At 45.0% G+C, this 21,050-nt stretch overlaps 2 protein-coding genes across 2 annotated transcripts in view; one reads left to right on the top strand and one right to left on the bottom strand.

Annotated features, from left to right (window-relative positions):
• The window catches only part of LOC109520921 (fibroblast growth factor 14-like), a 47,813-nt gene extending 43,386 nt beyond the window's left edge, over positions 1-4,427 (bottom strand). Inside the window, exon 1 of the mRNA XM_019878525.1 lies at positions 3,198-4,427. Coding sequence (XP_019734084.1) covers positions 3,198-3,861 — 664 coding nt within the window. The 5' untranslated portion in view covers positions 3,862-4,427. The remainder of the gene's footprint in view (positions 1-3,197) is intronic.
• A 5,496-nt stretch (positions 4,428-9,923) lies between these two features.
• rcbtb1 (regulator of chromosome condensation (RCC1) and BTB (POZ) domain containing protein 1) lies at positions 9,924-18,859 on the top strand. Its single transcript, XM_019878385.1, has 12 exons — positions 9,924-10,128; positions 14,420-14,595; positions 15,366-15,516; positions 15,839-16,005; positions 16,079-16,237; positions 16,304-16,411; positions 16,482-16,624; positions 17,317-17,507; positions 17,576-17,702; positions 17,863-18,014; positions 18,093-18,223; positions 18,416-18,859. Exons 2-12 carry the CDS (start codon positions 14,470-14,472, stop codon positions 18,554-18,556), a joined length of 1,596 nt encoding a protein of 531 aa, XP_019733944.1. The 5' UTR covers positions 9,924-10,128; positions 14,420-14,469; the 3' UTR covers positions 18,557-18,859.
• The last annotated feature ends 2,191 nt before the right edge of the window (positions 18,860-21,050 follow it).

Genomic DNA, 21,050 nt, shown 5'->3' with positions numbered 1-21,050 from the left:
TGACCGATGACGCTCAAAAACAAAACGCTGAAGCCCGCAAAATGAATAAAAAAGCTTCTTGGAGATCGCAAATGACGGCGGCCTTAAAAGTACGTTCGCGACAACTGGATTAAAGTTATGTCTGAATACTCTGAGATCGCCACAATAGCACTGTTGCTATTTTCGACATCCTACCTGTGTGAGGTGGGGAGTTTCTGCAGCAACGGCGACTAAAACAAAATTACGAAGTAGACTGGACATAAACCACACACTTGAGGTGTCATTGTCTCCTACTACCCCGAGATGGGACTGTTTGATTGCAGAAAATCAAGCTCGGGGCTGTGGTGAGTCGTCATTTTCATGCACTTTGAATTTGCATTGTATCGTATTTTGAAGGCATTAAACATTACCAGAGCGATAAGAGTGTTGCGACCGGATTAGACGCTCCTTGTGTTTATTATTATATTTCGAAAACACCACAGTTTTCATGAAGCTCATACCATATTATTTTGTTGTATTAATCCGCCACACCTTAAATGCCGGTCCCTGAAAATATTGTCTGATTTAAACCGGTCCGTGGGGCACAAAAGGTTGGGGACCCCTGCTTTAGAGCATTACCAAATCAACTTATCTAACGGCAGTGGTGTTGTTCGGCTGATTCTACAGGGGCTGAATCCCCCCTAAAATGCTATTAACCCCCCCCACCTTTCCCTGCATTTTTATCAATCCATTCATCCATTTTCTACTGCTTATCCAGGGTCGGGTCGCGAGGGCAACAGCTTTAGCAGGGAAGATCAGACTTCCCTCTCCCCAGCCACTTGCTCCAGTTCTTCCCGGGGGATCCCGAGGCGTTCCCAGGTCAGCCGGGAGACATAGTCTCTCCAGCGTGTCCTGGGTCATCCACAGGGCCTCCTGCTGGTGGGACATGCCCGGAACACCTCACCAGGGAGGCGTTCAGGAGGCATCCTGATCAGATGCCCGAGCCACCTCATCTGGCTCCTCTTGACGTGGAGGAGTAGTGGCTCGACTCTGAGCCCCCCCCGGGTGACCGAGCTTCTCACCCTGCATTTTTGGGGTATTTTTATTTTTAATAAATGTATTCATTTGTTTCAAAAATGACCAAACGTTCAACACAACATTGGAGTTCTACTGCCGCAGTAGACCTTCACACAATTGTGCAGGTCAACAAATGCTGAGGAAGCAACACTATCAGATCTTTTTGTCAGTTCAGGTTGCCGTCCGTGATGTTGAGTGTTTGGCAGTGATTTGGAATCACTGGAAAAGTGTGTATTTGGCATTTGGATGCAGCCAGACATGGACACAGCATGAATGCCGAAATAAAAATAGTGTGGATGTCATAAAATGTCCCACTTAGCTTTCTCTCTCTCCAAAGAATTACTGAAGGGATGTTGTAGTAGAGGTGGCATGATGGGCGACTGGTGAGCACATCTGCCTCACAGTACAGAGGTGTAGGGTTGGTTTTCTCTGGGTACTCCGGTTTCCTCCCACATTCCAAAAACATGCATGAATGGAACATTCTAAATTGTTCCTAGGTGTGATTGTTGTTTGTCTATGTGTGCCCGGCGATTGGCTGACAACCAGTTCAGGGTGTCCCCCACCTCTTGCCCAAAGACAGCTGGGATAGGCTCCAGCACGCCCGCGAGCCTCATGTGGATAAGCAGATTAGAACATGAAGAAGGATGAATGTTGCACAATCGCTTCAGAAGTGCAAGCCAATCATTATGATGTTTGTACCAAACTTCATCTTGTATGACATCCTTTGTACGATTTCCAGCTTTCTGTTTTTAAAGCGGTATATTGCTGGTATGGGGCAGAATCCTGTCATCTTCTCAAAACTTGTCAGAAATACAACATTAACATTGCATTGCCAAAGAGAGACAGTCATTTTCAACACTTTGGATCAGTGGTGCCTTGACATGAGGAAACAAGCTCAGAGCCAAAATTCCCCCAATGAAACTATATATATAACTTGCATGTTTTTTGCATGTGAGAGGAAAACGCAGTACACAAATCCATGCAAGCATGTGGAGAACATGCAAACTCCACACAGGAAGGCCGGAGTCGGGATCCCAACACCCAACCTCAAAAATATGAGGCACCACTCGTCCACTGTGCCTCGGTTATTATTGTGTGTTTAAATTGTGTCTTATGTTCGATATATATATATAAATCTCACTTTTTTCTAACTGCAGTATTTTTAAGTGCTCTATAAATGAAGTGAAGTCAAGCTGATGTGTTTTATGTTTGTTGTGTTTAATATATTTTATTTATGGATAACACTTTGTTTTCATTTGTATGTGGTTTTGTAAGTGCTCAATAAATAAAGTTGAATTGAGCTGAGGGGAGCAACTTAAACGTCAGATTTAAGGCTTCGGTTTAAGCTTGAGGCTGCACATGGCAGACTCGACACAATGTCAATACGGCAATAACGTCAATCATGCCCACGTCTCAGGGTGTCGCCAATGCCAATGTCTGACCTGCCATCCCAGCAAACTATTAGTTCTGCATGGCGCACATATTTAACAAATGTGATCAACTTTGAGTTGAGCATAGCTTGACAACAGCCCAACCCAAATGGCATCTCTTATACAAATTTGAGTTCAGCAGGCAGAATTGGCTTGTCATGGCCAAATGAAAAAGTTGACAGCAACACTGTTTGACTCCGTGTAGTCCGCACCCTCACAAGCTCTGATGAGCGCACCATCGCACTGGGCCTTGTGTCTCCCGGGGGCGGGGAGATGTTTGAAGTCACACACAATAGAGAAATAAGCACAAGCAAACACACTTCTCGCTCTGCGCAGCTGTGTCTCGCAGGGAGAGTGAAAATAAAGCCAGGTGCCTCTTATTTAGGCAGGTTGGTGGAGCCCGAATGACCGAATTCTGCATTAGACCGTATTTTCTGCAGCATCATTGCCACACATACTTTTTGTGCAAGTGCCGCTGTATTAGGTTATCGCACCGCCCCCTCCACACACACACACACACACACACACACACACCCACACACACACACACACACACACACACACACACACGCACACGCGCGCGCATACGCACACAAATAACGTCCTCCCTCCTTTGCACTTGCCTGCACAACTGCAGAGAAAACAGCAGCAACCAGTAGAATAGTTGTGCATGAAACGCAAAGTCTCACTAATTGCACGCACACACACGCGCACACACAGACTTAAACTCACCAGTTGGGTTCTTGGTTTTCTTGAGGCTCCTGCCACAAAGACACTGCAGCATATGCGATCCTTTGCTGAAAATGTTGCTCCAAATAAACCGCATGGATTTAGCCGAGATAGGGGAGGAGTAGGAGTAGGAAGGAGAGCAGGAGGTGGGAGACGAGAGGCGCACCGGATGCGGCAGCCTAAATTTCTGCCACCGCATGGGGGCCGGCCCGCCCCCCTGCTTGCATCCCAGCGGGAACGGCCAGCTGTTGGGCTCAGTTCGACTGTGTTTGGCTCCGCCAATTTGCACCATAGAAAGTAATAGAAGAAGCAAACCCGGGCCGTCACCCGGCGTCTCGCCCGCCTCGACGTATTTCTCCTTGTCGTCGTCCCTGTGCGGCTGGAAAAGAACGAGCTCCGCCTCGGGCTGCTGGAGAGGCCGGTGGTGCTCAGCAGTGGAGCTGGAGGAGGTGGCGGGCAGTGAGGAGGAGCGGTCGCTGCTGCTGCTGCTGCTGCCGCGCTCCCGCCGCGGCGTAAAGAGCCCCCGAGCGCTCCTCTTCAAATGGCGTCGTCGTGTGCCGCGCGGCGCGGGGAGAGGAGCGGCAGCGGCGGACAGGCATGCGGCGGCGCTAGTGGGAAGTCGGCGGTACGCGGCAGCTGTCGGCTTCTGCACAAAAAAACATTGCATATTAGTGACGGAGGGATGGCAGGGCTCGGTGCGTCCGGGGGGTGGGGGGGTGCGGAGAGGAAGGGCAGGTGGGCGGGATGCGGATCCCCGGTGTCCGTCAGCAAGTCGGTGGCATCTTTGTACCAGTAGAACGGGCAACAACTGCAGCGGGAGGCTGCTTTCCAAAGGCACGCACACGCGTACCCACACACGCTAGACGCAGAATCCACCAACAGCAGCGGCAGCAGCTGCAGCCGCGCTGGTCCTCCTCCTCTGCTCACTGAGAGGAATCACTGCAGGGAATCTCTGCACTGGAATCTCTGCACTGTTCCACTCTGCGCTCCATCCCCCCGCAAAAGTCCTCATGAATATTTGATCCGTGTTTCGGCCTCCACTTCTCAATAATCCATAATTCGTTGATACTGGCGCTGCCACCCGCTCGCTTTTCCTCGCACCGGCTGCACGTTGCGGGAGCTGCTGCGATAAAGTGGCCGGAAAGGGAACCGGTGGGCGGCCTCAGCCGCTGCTCTCCAGACAACCGAACCAGAGGTGTACCGAGTCGCTTAAAAGCAACCTGTGAAGGAGCGGGAATGAGCAACCACTACATGATATCCGGTGGTGCACAACCTTCACAATAAAAGATAATTGACGCGCTTATCTTCCACAGCAGGGGTAGGGAACTCCTTTTTGGGGTGCACTCACGGGTAAAGCCGGCATGAAAATGTTGACGTAGAGCTGAGCGAGCCTTTGAGCAGAATAAAGGAGCATTGTAAAAACACAGACAAACCTTCATTCTAAAATTAAAAAAAAGGAGGATGTGCGCAAAGTCCACCTGGCGACGTGGACGCTCTGGCCGACGGCCAGCAAGAGGGGCTGCGTGTTGACCAGGACGGCCCAGCAGGGCAAGCAGGCCAGCAGCAAGATGAGGATTCCCCTCTGCAGGATCACGCCCACCAGTTTCAGGTTGCCGCTGCCATACGTCTGCCGGCGACAACAAGGAAAACATGCGAGGCACCCACTCAAATGATTGATTCGCACAGTTGTATGTTAGGTGGCTCTGAAGTCAAGACAGCTCCGTCCAACTCAAAAGAATACCTGAGAGATGAGCGTATCGCATGCTGACGCCAGGCCGCTGCCGATGGAAATACCCGAAACGTTTATCACCTGAGGCAAAACGGTGGCGTGAGATCATCGCGTGCGATTCGGCCAAAAGACGTCTTACCGCGATCGCTAACGCCACGCCGGCCAATTCGGTTTTCCCCAGGTGGCCGCAGAACACCAGGCTGACAAAGCCGATCAGGAAGCTCATCAGCTGAGAAATGAACTGAAAGAATAAGAAAACGTCAAAGGTCGCTCCGTTGTCACCTTTGTGAAAAATGTGAAGACGCTAGCACAAACTCTTAACGCAAACATTAGCATGAGCTCTTTGAGAACATGTGAGGCTAGTTTGACGAGCTGGAAAGAGGAGAAGAAACTGATTTAAAGGTAGATTAGTCTAGCGAGCTAGCCCTCTAACTAGCTAGCTAGCTAATGTAGCTAGTTATTTTCAACTGATTCTCTGTGTCTGTCCATTGATCTACAGCAGGGGTAGGGAACTCCGGTTCCTCGAGAGCCATATCCTGCCTGTTTTAGAGTTCTCCCTAGTCCAACACACCTAATTCAATTGAACATGATCGTTTCGGGCTTCTACAGAGCTTGCTGATGAGATGATCCTTTGAACCAGGTGTGTTGGAGTAGGGAGGGATCTAAAACAGGCACGATATGGCTCTCGGGGAACCGGAGTTCCCTACCCCGATATGTTCCACAGCGGGTGGAGGCATTTAAGAATATCAGTGACCGTGAATGTTCATAAAACGCCTTGTTGCTATCAATGTGCAGTCTATCCTGAGGGCCAAGTGATGAAGGTAAACTCAACGGCAACATTTTAAACAAGTCCTATTCAAGTGCACGCTCCACACCATGTGACAAAATGAGGGAACAGAGAGGAAGAGTGCCTTTTTGATTTGCTGCAGGTAGATACTTCAATTTCGACTTTGGGTATAGATAGCCTCGTTAAAATTTGGTTTTAATGTGAAGAGGACTCAAACAGACATTGACTTATTTATGCTCCAACCATTTTTTTCAGAATGCAAAATATTTTCATGCAACAATAAAATTTCAGTGATGCAACAAACAATCGTTTTTTTGTTTTTTTTTTCATCATTTATACAACACCCAAAGAAAAAATACGAGACAGTGGAAATCCAAAATCCGTTAATTTGGGATTAAATTGATGTTCTGCTTCAATGGAGCTTTTACTTTAGATATCAAAACGGTTTTGTGGTTCCCGGTGTTTTGTTTTGGGGGGTTTTCAGAGGTGGACAGCAATGGCTCGATGAGTATTTACGGTTGCTGAGCCTTGGGCTAGCCTTATTTCACAACAGTAACATGTGGCACTATTTACTTAGACAGGTGCCACGGCGCTTGGTGTCATGTTTTGGTTTGTGACCAACAGGTGGCACTGTGGGGCTTTTCCCTGCAGCTGCACACCTGTTGGTCGTTAGGTAATTAGTGCTTTAAAAGGACTCCCAACCCGAGCATTCGTTGTCGGGTCATTGTTTGCTTTTGGCTGCTGTCATGTTTGTTTGATACTACTACCAGGTTTGTTTCAGTCATGTTTCGGTTGCTGTTATATTCAGTCATGATTTTTGTTTGATACTTTGGACTTTGTTCGTTTAGGATTTAGTTTTCTGTGTTTTATCAATACACTTCTTCAAATACACCCTGCTCCTACCTCGTGCCTGCTTTTTGGGTCCACCACCACCTTGCTTCGTGACACTTGGCAGGCATAAAAACAGATGCATCTTAATTTTTGTGGCAAGGCAAGTCTAGTTTACTGTGTTCAGGATCCCATTGCGCCTCACTGGCATCACAATTCACAATACTGAGGTAATATACTCTGATTGCTTGATACAAAAAGCGAAGTTCGTTCTTTCATACGTTATGATTAATCCATAGGGATCCTTGCATAAAATACACTGATAAAAGTGATTTCAACGAACACAAATCACAAGTTGTAAGTAACAGCATAAGATGGCTGCTCTCTGGCTTCATCTGAGAGGGGCCTAGTGATAGTCCAGTCATATGTATCAGAATCAGAATCATCTTTATTGGGCGGGCAAGTAAGTAGAAACACACAAGGAATTTGTCTCAGGTAGTACAGGCTACACTAGTATTATCAATATCAATAAACTACGATAAACAACATGACGAATAAGTATCGAAAGTTTTTCTGTAATGTAAGGGCACCATGGTGCAGTAGTACCACCCAATGACAGCTGTGAGACAATGTGTCGAGCAAAGATAAAGTGATCAGTGGTGGAATACAATACAAAAACGGTTGTTGGGGCAGATAATCGTTGCACCATTTTAAAGTGACCAGTAACAGTATTTGTAGAACAATTAAGTGTGCAATTCTACAGAAAATGCTTGTGCACGTTAAAGTGGTGCTGTGGAATAGAGATCAGTGACAGAGCTGGAGCTACAATGATTATTGCCGTAATGCTGTTCGACAGGGGTGTGCAAAAATGCAAAGAGCCACGATAGATTTGGGTTACTGTTTGGGGAGTTAATGGTGAGAGGGAAGAAGCGGTTTGAATGTGCTGGATTTGGTGTGCATGGATCTGTTGCGCTTGGCTGAGGGGAGTAGCCGGAAAAGGTGATGGGCAGGATGTGAGGGGGTCCAGTAGGATTTTCCATACCCTTGCCTTGGTTCTTGCGGTATGCAAGTTCTCAAAAGTGGGTAGTGTGGTGCCAATGATTTTCTTCCGCAGCCCTAGCTGTCCGTTGCAGTCAGGTTTTGACCTTTTTTTGTGGCGGCACCAAGCAAACTGCGATGGAGGAACACGGTGGCGGCACCAAACCAAACTGCGATGGAGGAACCTGTGTTTTTCCATCGCAGTTTGGTTTGGTGCCGCCATGACTGCTGTGTAGAAACTGTCTTATTAGCCCCCATGGCAGGCCGTGCTTCCTCAGCAGCCTCAGGAACTACATCCTCTACTGTGCCTTTTTCAGGATAGAGTTAATGGTGACCTCTCACTTCATGTCCTGGGAGACTGCAATTCCCAGGAAATTGAAGGTGTCGACGGTTGACACCGGGCTGTTGGATAGTTTGAAAGCTCAAAACCGACAAAGTACAGACTAGGTCACTGGTAAACAGAGCCAGGAAAAAACATAACAAAACGTCCTCTCAAAGGCAGTGCATGAGTTAAAAAAGTACCCCTCCTATCATCCGTTGTGAAATTTGTCACTTGATTGACATACAGAGCAGCCAGTCATACAACTGTTGCATGCCTCATCACACAGGCGCATATAACAGCGCTGAGTGGCAAATCTAACAGTTTTCATTTGTTCCGTCTACTCTAAACTTAATGTAAAAAGGTAAAAATGAATCGGGGAACATGTAATCCATTTAAATATTTCCATTTAGAGAATGATTTTTTCCTTTGGCGTGGCCCGATGGTCCAGTGGTGAGCCGCTAACCATTAGCGCATCGACCTCACAGTACAGACGTACTGGAAACAATTCCAGCTCCGGCTCCCTGTGTGGAGTTTGCATGTTCTCCCCAAGCCAGTGTGAGTTTTCTCCGGGTACTCCGGTTTCCTCCCACTTTCCAAAAACTTGAATGGAAGGTTAATGGAACACTCGAAATTGTCCGTAGTTGTGAGTGTGAGCGTGGATGGCTGTTTGTCTGTGTGCCCTGCGATTGGCTGGCAACCAGCTCAGGGTGTCTTCTGCCTACTGCCCGAAGATAGCCGGGATAGGCTCCAGTACGCCCCCGCGACCTTTGTCGCGACCTTGTTTTAGAAGTTCCCTCTTCCAAGACACCTGATTCAAATGATCATAATTGTTATTGGGCTTTTACAGAGCTTGCTGATAATTTTGATCCTACTGTTACAGCAGGGAGAGACCGAAAACATGCAGGGCTGTGGTTCTCTCAGACCGGAGTTGCCGACCCCTGGTGTAGAGGTACACTTGCCTGACTTGTGTGTGGGTAGTGTGAGATCGGTTCCATTCAGTGATGGTGTAGATGTGGTTGCAAATGGTTGTTCGTCTCTTTATGTGTCCTGCGAGTGACTGATAACCAATTGTGGGTTTTGTCAGATGGGATAGGCTCCAGCACCCTCTGCGACCCTGTTCAGGAGAGCGGTGTTGAAAATGGATGGATATATTGCATATTTTTCCAATATCATGCAAGCCTATTTTAAAATGATTAGTTATAGTGTATGGATGGTATCTTTGAGTATCGTTTCAGTACCCCGAGGCCGAACCAAGTGTCCTATTGTTTGGGAATCAAAATATGGAAAGCCTTGTTTGGATGAGATAGGGGAGGGGATGGGGGCTAGGTTCAAATAAATCACTCCCTGAAATGAAACGCGCTGTAATAAATACGAAAATGCTGCTTCCACTGTCTTACAGGAAGTCGCGCACACAATCATTTCCCCACGAGAACCCTCAGCAACAAGGTAGTGTAGAGATACTGTACTTCTTTTTCAAAACGGACTTTGTCTCCCCCTAGCGCGGCTATCTGACTCACTGACTTCCAGCAAACAAGAAAAAGGGGTTCCCATCCACCGTATGAGTTTGTTTCATCCTATAAATGCAACGTCAGAGTTTCCCAATACTTCCAAGCCTTAAAAACAGGTAATTACAGTTTTACATGGTATGCAGCTAGCGTCAATTCTATGTCTAGTTTGTACCTCTGTCTTGCTTGAGTTTGAGATCCGACTTCAGGAAGCGTGTTGACTACTTGTCTAAATTCTGACATTTTTTCTGCAAGTTAAACGAGTCAATACTTGTAGTACAACATACGCTAAGCAGGCTCCATGCCCGTCCCAGTGGAAGAGGAACATTAGTCCTGTTTTGCCGGCGGTTATTTTTTTTTAAAACTCCGATTCCTCGAGAGCCCCTGCTTGCCTGTTTCGTTGCCTCCGTACTCCAACACACCGGATTCAAATGATCAGCTCACCAGCAAGCTCTTTTGTAGCCCGAAACGATCATGAACAATAAATATATCTGAGCCCGTGAGCCGCACGCACCTGACTTCGATTACACCCCAATTGTTGCGTTCGTATGACGATCACACCGACGGCGTTTGGTGACGAAAGTGTGGAGATCTTTATATACATAGTAAGACGCGAAGACGCTTTCTCCACGAAGAAAGTGGAACATTTGTGCACGGTTGTGGCTCGCTGCATCGCTGAACACAAACCGCAAGTTCATGCCGTCTCCCCAACTCCGATGTTGTAGGTAGGAACCACACTTCCAAGAATGTAATGCCCATGTGGACAAAACAAAAGTCCTGGTACCCGTCCGTTGAAGAAAGGAAAGCCCACGATGACTCACTTCAAATAACTTGAAACTGACCAAATAATGTCAATAAATGGCATACTTAAAAAATAACTAAATAAATAAAGCTTCTGCAGCTGCGGTGAAAGCGCTATAAAATAGAGGTGAGTTGAAGATTGCTACATATCCCTAGTTTCACAGAATTAATGACCTGGACAAAAAAAATATGTAACTTTATATTGTCCCAAAGGAAGTCGCTGAATTCAAATTGTTGCATATTGGAGCCTCCTTTGGCCCACTCTTGAGCAAACTGCTCCAGCTGGGTTTCAAGACTGCATGTTCCATCAATAGATGTCCACTCAGGGGCATGCAGTCACCTTTGAAGGGGCAGGTGTTCAATAATAATAATAATAATAATAATAATAATAATCTTCTTTTCCTTTGGGCTTTTCCCTTCAGGGTCTCCACAGCGAATCAGTCGCCTCCATCTAACCCTGTTTTGCGCATCCTCTTCCTTCACACCAGCTCCCTTCATGTCCTCTTTCACGACATCCATAAACCTCCTCTCTGGTCTTCTCGGCCTCCCGCCTGGCAGTTCAAGACTTAGCATCCTTCTCCCAATATATATAAACCCTCTCTCCTCTGGACATGTCCAAACTATCTCAGTCTGGCCTCTCTGACTTTCTCTCCAAAACCTCTGACATGAGTTGTCCCTCTGATGTACTCATGCCTGATCCTATCCAACCTGGTCACTCCCAAAGAGAACCTCAACATCTTCATCTCTGCTACCTCCAGCTCTGCCTCCTGTCTTTTCTTCAGTGGCACTGTCTCCAGTCCAAACAGCATGACTGGTCTCGCCGCAGTTTTCTACACCTTTCCTTTCATCTTAGCTGAAACTCTTCTATTGCACATCACACCTGACACTTTTCTCCAGCCGTTCCAGCCTGCCTGTCGATGCTTCTTCACCTCTTTTCCGCACTCTCCATTGCTCTGGACAATTGACCCCAAGTGCTTAAAATCCTCCACCTTCTTTATCTCTTCTCCCTGTAACCTCACTCTTGTACTTGGGTCCCTCTCATTCATTCGTCTGTCAGCCTGTCCATCACCATAGCGAATAAGAAGGGGCTCAGAGATGACCCCTGGTGAAGTCCCACCTCCACCTTGAATTCCTCACTCACGCATACAGCACACCTCACCGCTGTCTTAAGTCATCATACATGTTCTGCACTGCTCTGACATACTTCTGTCACCCCAGAATTCCTCATACAATACCACATTTCTTCTCCTTAAACATCCTTAAAGCAAATACTGCATCTGTCATACTCTTTTTTTTTTTTTTTGGCATGAAACCATACGGCTGCTCACAAATGCTCACTTCTGCTCTTAGTCTAGCTTCAACTACTCTTTCCCATAGTTTCATTGTATGGCTTAGCAACTTTATTCCTCTGTAGTTACGACGACCCTGCACATCTCCCTTGTTCTTAAAAATGGGCACCAGCACACTTCTCCTCCATTCCTCAGGCATCTTCTCACCATCTAAGATCTTGTTGAACAACCCAGTCAGAAACGCTACTGCTACCTCTCCTAGACACTTCCATACCTCCATTGGTAAATCATCAGGCCCGAGTGCCTTTCCGCTCACTTCATCCTTGCTAATCTTTGCTACTGTGACAACAGTCACCTCTTCTACTCCATGTTCTTTCTCATTTTCCTCATTCATCAACTCTTCAAAGTATTCTTTCCATCTTCCCATCACACTGCTGGCACCTGTCAGTACATTTCCATCTCTATCCTAAATCACCCTAACCTGCTGCACATCCTTACCAACTCTGTCTCGCCATCTGGTATAGATGGAGTCTCTCCCTCCTTGCTGTCCAGCCTAGCATACAAGTCATTGTAGGCCTCATGTTTGGCCTTTGCCACCTCTACTTTCACCGTGCGCTGCATCTCCCTGTACTCCTGTCTACTCTCTTCAGTCCTCTCAGTGTCCCACTTCTTCTGAGCTAACCTTTTTCTCTGCATACACTCCTGCACCTCCTCATTCCACCACTGAGTCTCCTTATCTACTTTCCTTCCAGATGATACACCAAGTATTTTCCTACCTGTTTCCCTGATCACATGAGCTGTAGTTTTCCAGACATCTGGAAGCACCTCCTGACCACCCAGTGCTTGTCTCAACTCCTTCCTAAAAGTTATTCGACATTCTTTCTTTTTCAGCTTCCACCATTTTGTCCTCTGCTCTGCTTTTTTGCTCTCTTCATCTTCCTCACCACCGGAGTCATCCTACACACCACCAACCTATGCTGTCTGGCTACAATCTCACCTCCCACTACTTTGCAGTCACTGATTTCATTCAGATTGCACCGTCTACACAAAATATAGTCTACCTGTGTACTCCTGCCTCCACTCTTATAGGTCACCCTATGTTTCTGCCTCTTCTGAAAGAAAGTATTCACTATAGTCATTTCCATCCTCTTACCAAAGTCAACCACCATCTGTCCTTCTGAGTTCCTCATATGGAGCGCAAACCTGCCCATCACCACCTCATCTCTGTTTCCTGCACCAACATGTCCATTGAAGTCTGCACCAATTACAACTCTCTTACTTCTAGGGATGTTCTGGATCAAATAATAATAATTTAAAAAAAAATAATAATAATAATAATAAATAAAGAGGGGTGGGGCACACCTATAAATGATGGCATTCCTGCACCGTCCACGCACTCAGGGTTCGAACCCATGCACTCCACCTCTCCACTGATCAAACTATGAGACATGTTTTGCATGTTTTTTCTGCCTTAAACACTACTTGTTATGTTCTGTAAGAACACTTAAACAATGAAAACAGTGACAAATTTTGTCCTGAGATTTCGTCATCGCGTGCCATGCACAGATTCAAGACACCAGCACCAAAGCATAACCTAGCCACTTCCGTGTTTCACTATTACGTTTTGTTGTATCTTCGTACACATGGGGCGAGGGCAAAGTTATTGGTGACAGGAAAACACAGTGACCGCTTCAATAAATTTAAACCAATGAGATTGGAATTTGCTAAAATGAATGGCGATTAGCAAAATATTGAACTATTCAGAACAGTCCATGGTCTAAATCAGGTGTGGGCAACTCCGGTTCTTAAGGGCTGCTGTCCCCTGTTTTTGATGTCTCCCTCCTTCAACACACCTGATTTAAATGATCGGGATAGTTATCCAGCTTCTGCACAGCTTGCTGATGAACTGATCATTCGAATCAGGTGTATTGGAGGACGGAGACATCTAAAGATTCAGGATAGTGGCCCTCGAGGACCGGACTTGCCCACCTCTAGTCTAAATCCTACTGGACATTTGTTGGAGCTGAAATATGAAGTCTAAAGAACGCATTCTTCAAACGTGGGCCAAGAGATGCACATTGAGTATTCAAAAATTGTGTAACATTAACGGTATCATTTTTGTCTAGACCACATACCTAAAAAAACTGAAATGGTTGGACCACAAAAAAAAATGTCTGATTAGTAGTATCTGTTCATTTTGATCTATCTTGGCAAGTTATACAATGATCAGTGTGGGTACCAATAATTTTGTCCATATCTGGATGCAATATGAATTGACCTCCAATGAGAGTTTCCCTGGATTCGAAAAGAAACTGTTCCGTTAAGAAACAAAAAAGGCCAGCATGTCGGGAGCTTATGCAGCCACACAAATGCGGTGAATGTAAGGTGGGAAAGAAGCTTTTGAATCATGTAGAAGGATAGAAGCAATGAGAAGAGCAGCCTGTTTGCTGGCAAAATGGTACTAGGCAGCAGTAGTATTGTGCCTGCCTATTTCCAGGATCAAGAACAGATACTATATTTCTAAAATAACAGTAACACAGCCTGTATCATCTGACAGTGTAGAAGCAAAAATTGTACGACAAAGCACTAAAGGAACACTGTTGTGTAACAAACGTGCATGCAATCATTCATCCATTATCCGAGCCGCTTCTCACAAGAGTTGCGCTGGAGTCTATTCCAGCTGCTGACTTGGGGCAGTAAGTGTGTTTGACGGCAAAATGGTTGCCAGCCAATCGCAGCGCACACATAGACAAACTACCATCACTTTCACAGTGAATGCAATACGGTGTATAACTATTTGAGAGCACTCAGTACCTTAACCCCACTGGCATCAATCTTACACCTGTTCTTCATTGCATCAAGTGTGGGCTGGGATGAATTCACTTACTGTTTTCCCACCTCTCACCTCCCACTGTCTCTTTTGAAGCCTCGAGCCTGCGCCTTAGCAACTGCGAAGGTGGAGTTTGTCGGCAAGTCATGTTGGACTTCAGCAAGTGGCCTCTGCTCCTGTTGTTGAGCACCGAGGAGCTTGCCACAATCCAACAGGCCTGTGTCTTTGGAGCATCTGCGAATGAGGCCATCTACATCACAAACGACAACAAGGTGCTCCACTGCATTCCCTTATCTTTTATTTAGCTATGTGTGTTGTTCCACCTTTTGTGTTCAAATGACTGTTATTTAAGCGTTATGACCCTAGCACACTGATGCTATTCCTTAGTGTGTCTAGCGTTTTCCATTGTTTGTTAGCACTGAGCCAGACGGGCTTTCCTAAGGCAAAATTATGTTCGTGGGTGTTTTAAATATATGTATAATAATGTTTAGTTTGACCGTACAGGAAACAGCTTGTAGAGGTGCAACGATTAATCGACAACTAATCAATTCTCAAATAATCAATATTTTTTTTGATAATCGAATTGCAACTTTTTATCATTTAAATTGTTCAAATCTTCAGAATTTCAGCTTCTTAGTAGTAGATATCCAATTCCTGTAGTCCTCCACTGATTATGTTGAATCAAAATAAAACATTTGTTTTTACTTTGGATCACAATGCTCCACATGTTTGCCTAGTTTCTGGCATGTTATGAACCAAACCAGGAAATGAATCATAATTTTTTGTGCATTTTCAGCAATGTCAATTTGAAATATTGTCATGTCTTTAAAATGAAGGGACATGTTTGTTTGTTTGTTTTTTTAAATCGGATTCATCCATTGTTTGACAAAATAATCCACAATCAGTTATTAAAATAGTAATTTGTTGCTATAATTGCCAGTCAAAGCAAAAAAAAAAACCAATCCGAATGATGACAGATTATGAAAAAACTCATTTTTAAAATGTATTTTATTATTATTCATTGAAGTGACATGTCACACAGGTATTTGTGTTCGGCTTGAACTGCAGTAGCTGCCTGGGAACAGGAGATGGTATAAGCACCATTGTGCCGAAGCAACTGAGCTGCCTGGAGGGGAAGAAGGTGGTTAGCCTGAGCTACGGCAGTGGGCCGCACATCCTGCTGGCAACGGAGGGTAACCACAAGCTTGTTTCAATTAACAACCTTTGCCCATCCACAACAGTCATTTCAGCATGTATGGGAATACACAAACAACATCCATAAATTTCATTAGAGGCTTAGTTTGTAGACGGTTGGTAGATGTCGAGGATCCAGATAAAGGTACACTAAGAATTGTCAGAATATCGGGTAGTGTGCCTTGTCAGGTAAGGACTGATGGAATACATTCTGTAGCCTAGCTGAATATGTTCATCGCGGCTTTGCAAAGGCAACAATTGTTATGGTGGCATGAGACTTTTTTTACATGACACTGCACTTAAAATATGTCATTTTCTTAGATGGGAAGCTATTTGCTTGTGGGCACAATGGTTTCTGCCAGCTGGGGATCGGGACGGCCAACCAGGAGCTGTCCCAGGTGCTGGTCACTGCCAACATTCAAAACAAGAAAGTAAAAGAGGTGGCGTGTGGTGCACATCACTCCATGGTCCTTACAGAGGATGGAGAGGTAGCGTTTCCAACAAGACTATTCACAAGTCTCCACATCTATCATTTGAATGTGTCATTTTCCAAAATGATAGGTCTTTGCATGGGGTTTTAATGACTACGGCCAGGTGGGTTCAGGTTCCGTAGCCGTCCAGGCTTTCCCCTTGAAGGTGGGCGGCTCGTTGCAGGGTAAGACCGTGATGGGTATCACATGTGGCCAGTCCTCCTCCATGGCTCTGCTGGACAACGGAGAGGTGAGGCCCCTGTTGTAGAATTGGGCCAAGTCAACATCGCTCTGTAACCATTTTGTCTTGATCTAGATTCATGGGTGGGGCTACAATGGCAACGGGCAGCTGGGTGTAGGTAACAACAGAAACGAGCTGATGCCTCGTCGCCTCTCTGCTCTGCAAGAGTCCTGTATAAAGCAGGTATGGATTGCCACCTGCTGCGGTGTAATTCTTCCTCACGGATGCATGTTGCAAGTTTTCTCCTCTGTAGGTGGTGTCAGGCTTCGGCCACTCCCTCGCGGTAACGGATAAAGGACTGCTTTTTTCATGGGGCGCAAACACATTCGGCCAGCTGGGAACTGGAGACAAGAACAACTGCTTTAGCCCTGTGCAAGTTATGGCCGATGAAGAGAGGTACATAGAAAAAGAACACGGCAAAATATCCAGTACAATCTTCATTAAATGGATTATTGGGGAATAATGTACAACCGAAACATTTTTTTCCGTGGCCTTGAAACACCGAATACAGTACAATACAAAATTATTGTGCCTATAAATATACAAATGCTTCATATTGTTTGATCCAATTGCACTTTGCTGGGGGTTGGGGGAAGGATCACGGTGTGCATCTGCTCACATTCGTGAGCCACAATGTTAGCCCTTCCTTTTTCCGCCTCTGTTAGCATTCAACACCGTTACGCAAAAAATGTGTGGAAATAACATTGCCGAGAGATGTGTACATTGCTGGCTCCAGTGAAAACAACAGCCATTGAAATGAATAGGAACATAGGCTGGTTTTGAGCTTCAGTACGTGCTCATTTATGGTAATGCTAAGCTAATGTCCATGTTTGATGGGGCGGGTTCCCTTGCTAATATGGCCGCCGCATTTTTGGGTTGGATGTATTTTAAGAGTCCCCCAAATGACACCCCTACGACTCACACAGCAACCCCCCACCCTCCAAAATGAATCAAAAAATAAAAAATTGGCCGAAAACCAGCTTCATCAATCAACACATTATGTCTCTCGGAACAGGACGCTTTAAAAAGTCTCATGGACATGGTGTTATTGGGAAATAACTTCTCCCAGTGATATTTTTTCATCTCAGGTTTGTAGAGGTGGCAGCATGCCATTCGACCAACATTTCAGCGGCCAAGACGCAGAGTGGCCAGGTGTATATGTGGGGTCAATGTCGGGGTCAAGCAGTTGTCATGCCACGCCTCACCTACTTCACCAACACAGACGATGTGTTTGCCTGTTTCGCTTCACCACCGGTCATGTGGAGACTGGTGTCTGTTGGTGAGAAGCACTTCAATGTTTTATTTACAGCGGATACACTAATCACTGCATGTTTTACGTTGGTCTAGAGCAAAATGACTTCCTGACAGTTGCGGAGGCACTGAGGAAAGAATTTGACAGTCCTGAAACGGCAGACCTCAAGTTTAACGTTGAAGGCAAATGCATCCATGTTCACAAAGCGGTGCTGAAGATCAGGTGTGTGTGTGTGTGTGTGTGTGTGTGTGTGTGTGTGTGTGTGTGTGCGTGTTTTTTTAAATAGTAATTGACTGCGGGTGTCCGTGAGAATACAAACAATTACGATATTCATCGCTGCGCAATGCTATCTTTTTGTTATGCACGTTTAAATGTTTTCAAGGTGTGAGCATTTCCGCTCAATGTTCCGCTCCCAGTGGGTGGAAGGTCGTCAGGAAGTGATTGAGATCAACCAATTCTCGTATGCCATCTACCGTTCCTTCCTGCAGTTCCTCTACACAGACACTGTTGACCTTCCACCTGAAGATGCCATTGGTCATCTATTACACGATCAATGTCTGCTGCGCCTGGCCATAGATGTGCATATGCATTGTTTTTGTGCTTGTTCTTCAGGCCTGCTGGACTTGGCCACCTCCTACTGTGAGAGCCGCCTGAAGCATCTGTGTCAGCAGATCATCAAAAGAGGAATCACGGTCAAAAATGCCTTCACCCTGTTTTCTGCTGCCAAACGATTTGATGCAGAGGTACAATATACCGGGGTGGACATTTCTATTGCTGTTAGTTGATTTGATTCTTTTAAAGAATGACTCTGACAAGCGCCACTTGTACGAATACATATCCGATTTTGACCATAGCAGAAGGCGACACCTCGTGTACAGAGAGCTTTATTTGGCTGTGGTGAAGCTCCAAAACTCTACTTTGCTCTTCATTTCTAGGACTTGGAGGAGTTTTGCTTCAGATTTTGTATTAGCCATCTGACTCAGGTGACTCAGACACCAACCTTCAGTCAAGTTGACGGAAACATGCTGAAAGGGTTCATCATCAGAGCAAGCTATTGTGGAGCCTTCAGGTACTAAGTCCCTCTCAGTTATGGTTTTTTTTTTTTTAATGCTGGATGAGCCGCCCAGTGGCACTTGAGATGTGTGCAGGACTTTTATGCTGACCACAGTCTGCCAGTCGGACTTTTTGTCTTGGCCAAGAAAACCAAACATTTATTTCACTTTTGTGTCAGTGTATGGGATCATTCTGATGTGGGATATGTTTTTAAACTTCAACAGTACGCTGTTTAAAGCATTTAGCCCAGAACACATGACCGCTGTAGTGGAAATTAAATGTTGTTTCTCTTTGACCCAAAATAAAGAAGTATTTGATGTATGTTATGAAGCTTTAAACCTCCACTCAGCAAAAGTAAGTGACTTTTTTCCCTAGTTTGTCTTCTGGTAGTTCTTGTTGTGAGAAAATCCCAACGACCCCAATTTGAGTCAAAATCAAGTCCTCTGATAATGTTTAAAAGCTATGAAAGACTATTAGGGCACTGAATGGCAAATACAGGATTAAATCTGTAATTTTTGTAATTTCTATATTTTGAGTAAAACTCTTTTGTTGTGATTAAAAAAATGCATGTTTGAAGGAAAAGTTATCTATTTGAGAAAAGAAAAAGATTCCTATTTGACAATGGTGAAACTTGTACATTTGATGCATAAACCATGCAAGGGACTTGCTGTGACGACCCCCTGATAGGACAAACTCAAGTCATAATTTTTTAAAGGTACAATATTATGAGTAGTTGTAATGCTATACTGTATATGAGGAGTAGCAAGGGGAGGCAGTTGGTATTCTGCCTCTACACTGTGGCAGGCAGAACTACATTGGTCAAGCTGTGGGAGCACAAAAGTTTACGTTCTTCTTCTGGGCAGATACCTGGCTAGCTTGCCTCCTAAGCATACTGTTTAACCATACATGTCTACAACTAGGCTAAGTGTCTTCATCTTTTTGGTCGAAAAGGATTTGATCCAGACTGTACCGCAGGTGACAAAGTTGGAAAGATCATCCATACCTGAGCATTAAAAAGATTCAAAACATTCATCTGGACTAGGACTGATCAAGGAAGACTTTCTTGACCGGCAATATTTTTTAATGAGATGGAGAGCAGCGAAAAATAATACAATATAGAAATAATTTTAATATTCAACAAACGAACAAGCATAAATAAAATACCAGTAGTTTGTTCAGAGACTGTGCAGTTTTGGTGTCGCTGGGCTTCCAAATCTGCCTGCTGATATGTCAAGTGCTCGCAAACGACTCAAAAGCAGGCAAATGCTGATCCCTGAAATTGCTCAAGATCTGAAGAAAGAAGTTGTGTCGGGAGGCAAAACAAGGCCAGAGTGTAGCCAAACAAAATATGTTCTTAACAGGCTATTTACAGCACAACACCAGTTCGTACAACTTGTTATAGTCGCCATTACTGAACTCCTCTGCTTTTTTTTTTTAATAAATCTCGACAGTATTTTTATAGCAACACTGACACCTAGTGTGTAGTCAGAGAACATGTACTAGTAATCACTTTAAAAGACTGATTCACGTTTTTGAGACACACAGCATATTCTTCAATCCGACACTTATCATTTATTTTCCAAAGCCACGCAGAGCCGCACCATAAGGATGGAGGAGCCGCATGTGGCTCCAGAGCCGCGGGTTGCCGAATAATGCGCTAGGTAATAGTACACGTACTGTTTGCTATGGCTGTACTCATTGCGAGAACATGCCATGGTTTGATGGCAAGCAACAGCCTGTGATTCATTGTTGCAAGCTCGTTTGGTGGACTGTGTGATATTTGAATTTTAATTTGAGACAAATCGGATTTTATAGATATTGTTATATACAGGTATTGTTTTTTGAAGTTATATTTTTGCTATATATACAATATTTTTAAGTAATATGAATTCCTTTTGGCCTGTTTTGTGAACATCTGTGGCCCTCACATATCCTAAGTTTAGATGCACACTTACCAACCAATAAAAGTTGTAGTGATAACACGCCATTGAAGTTGGACTTTTTGCACCATTACAATACTAACTACCAGCAGTCTTCATATCTTCCATTATGGTCAGTAGCACACTTTGCACTTTAAAGTATTTTCCTTGTAGGCCTATTAAATGTGAATTAATTTCTTTAGACTTTCTCAGTCTCTTTTTGGAACATATTGCAGGCGCAAAATTCAAACTTAATTATGCAAAACAAAAACAAGGTTTATCAGTTTGAACATGAAACATTTTGTCTTTGTAGTCCATCCATTTTCTAATCCGCTTATCCTCACAAGGGCTGCGGGTGTGCTGGAGCCTATCCCAGCTGTCTTCAGGCAGTTCTTCAGACACCCTTAGGTTGCCAGCCAACTGCAGGGCACACATTGACGAACAATCATTCGCACTCACAATCACACCTAGGGACAATTTAGTGTTCCATTCACCTGCTATGCCCCCGCAGGCATAGGGACAACATGCAAACTCCACACAGGAAGGCCGGAGCTGGAATCGAACTCTGCACCTTTGTGCTGTGAGGGTGACGTGCTAA

The sequence above is a fragment of the Hippocampus comes genome, unplaced genomic scaffold (genome assembly GCF_001891065.2).
Source record: "Hippocampus comes isolate QL1 unplaced genomic scaffold, H_comes_QL1_v1.1 scaffold345, whole genome shotgun sequence".
NCBI classification, from domain to species: domain Eukaryota; kingdom Metazoa; phylum Chordata; class Actinopteri; order Syngnathiformes; family Syngnathidae; genus Hippocampus; species Hippocampus comes.
Note: the sequence above shows the minus strand (reverse complement) of the source record. Positions and strands in the feature narration are given on the sequence as shown.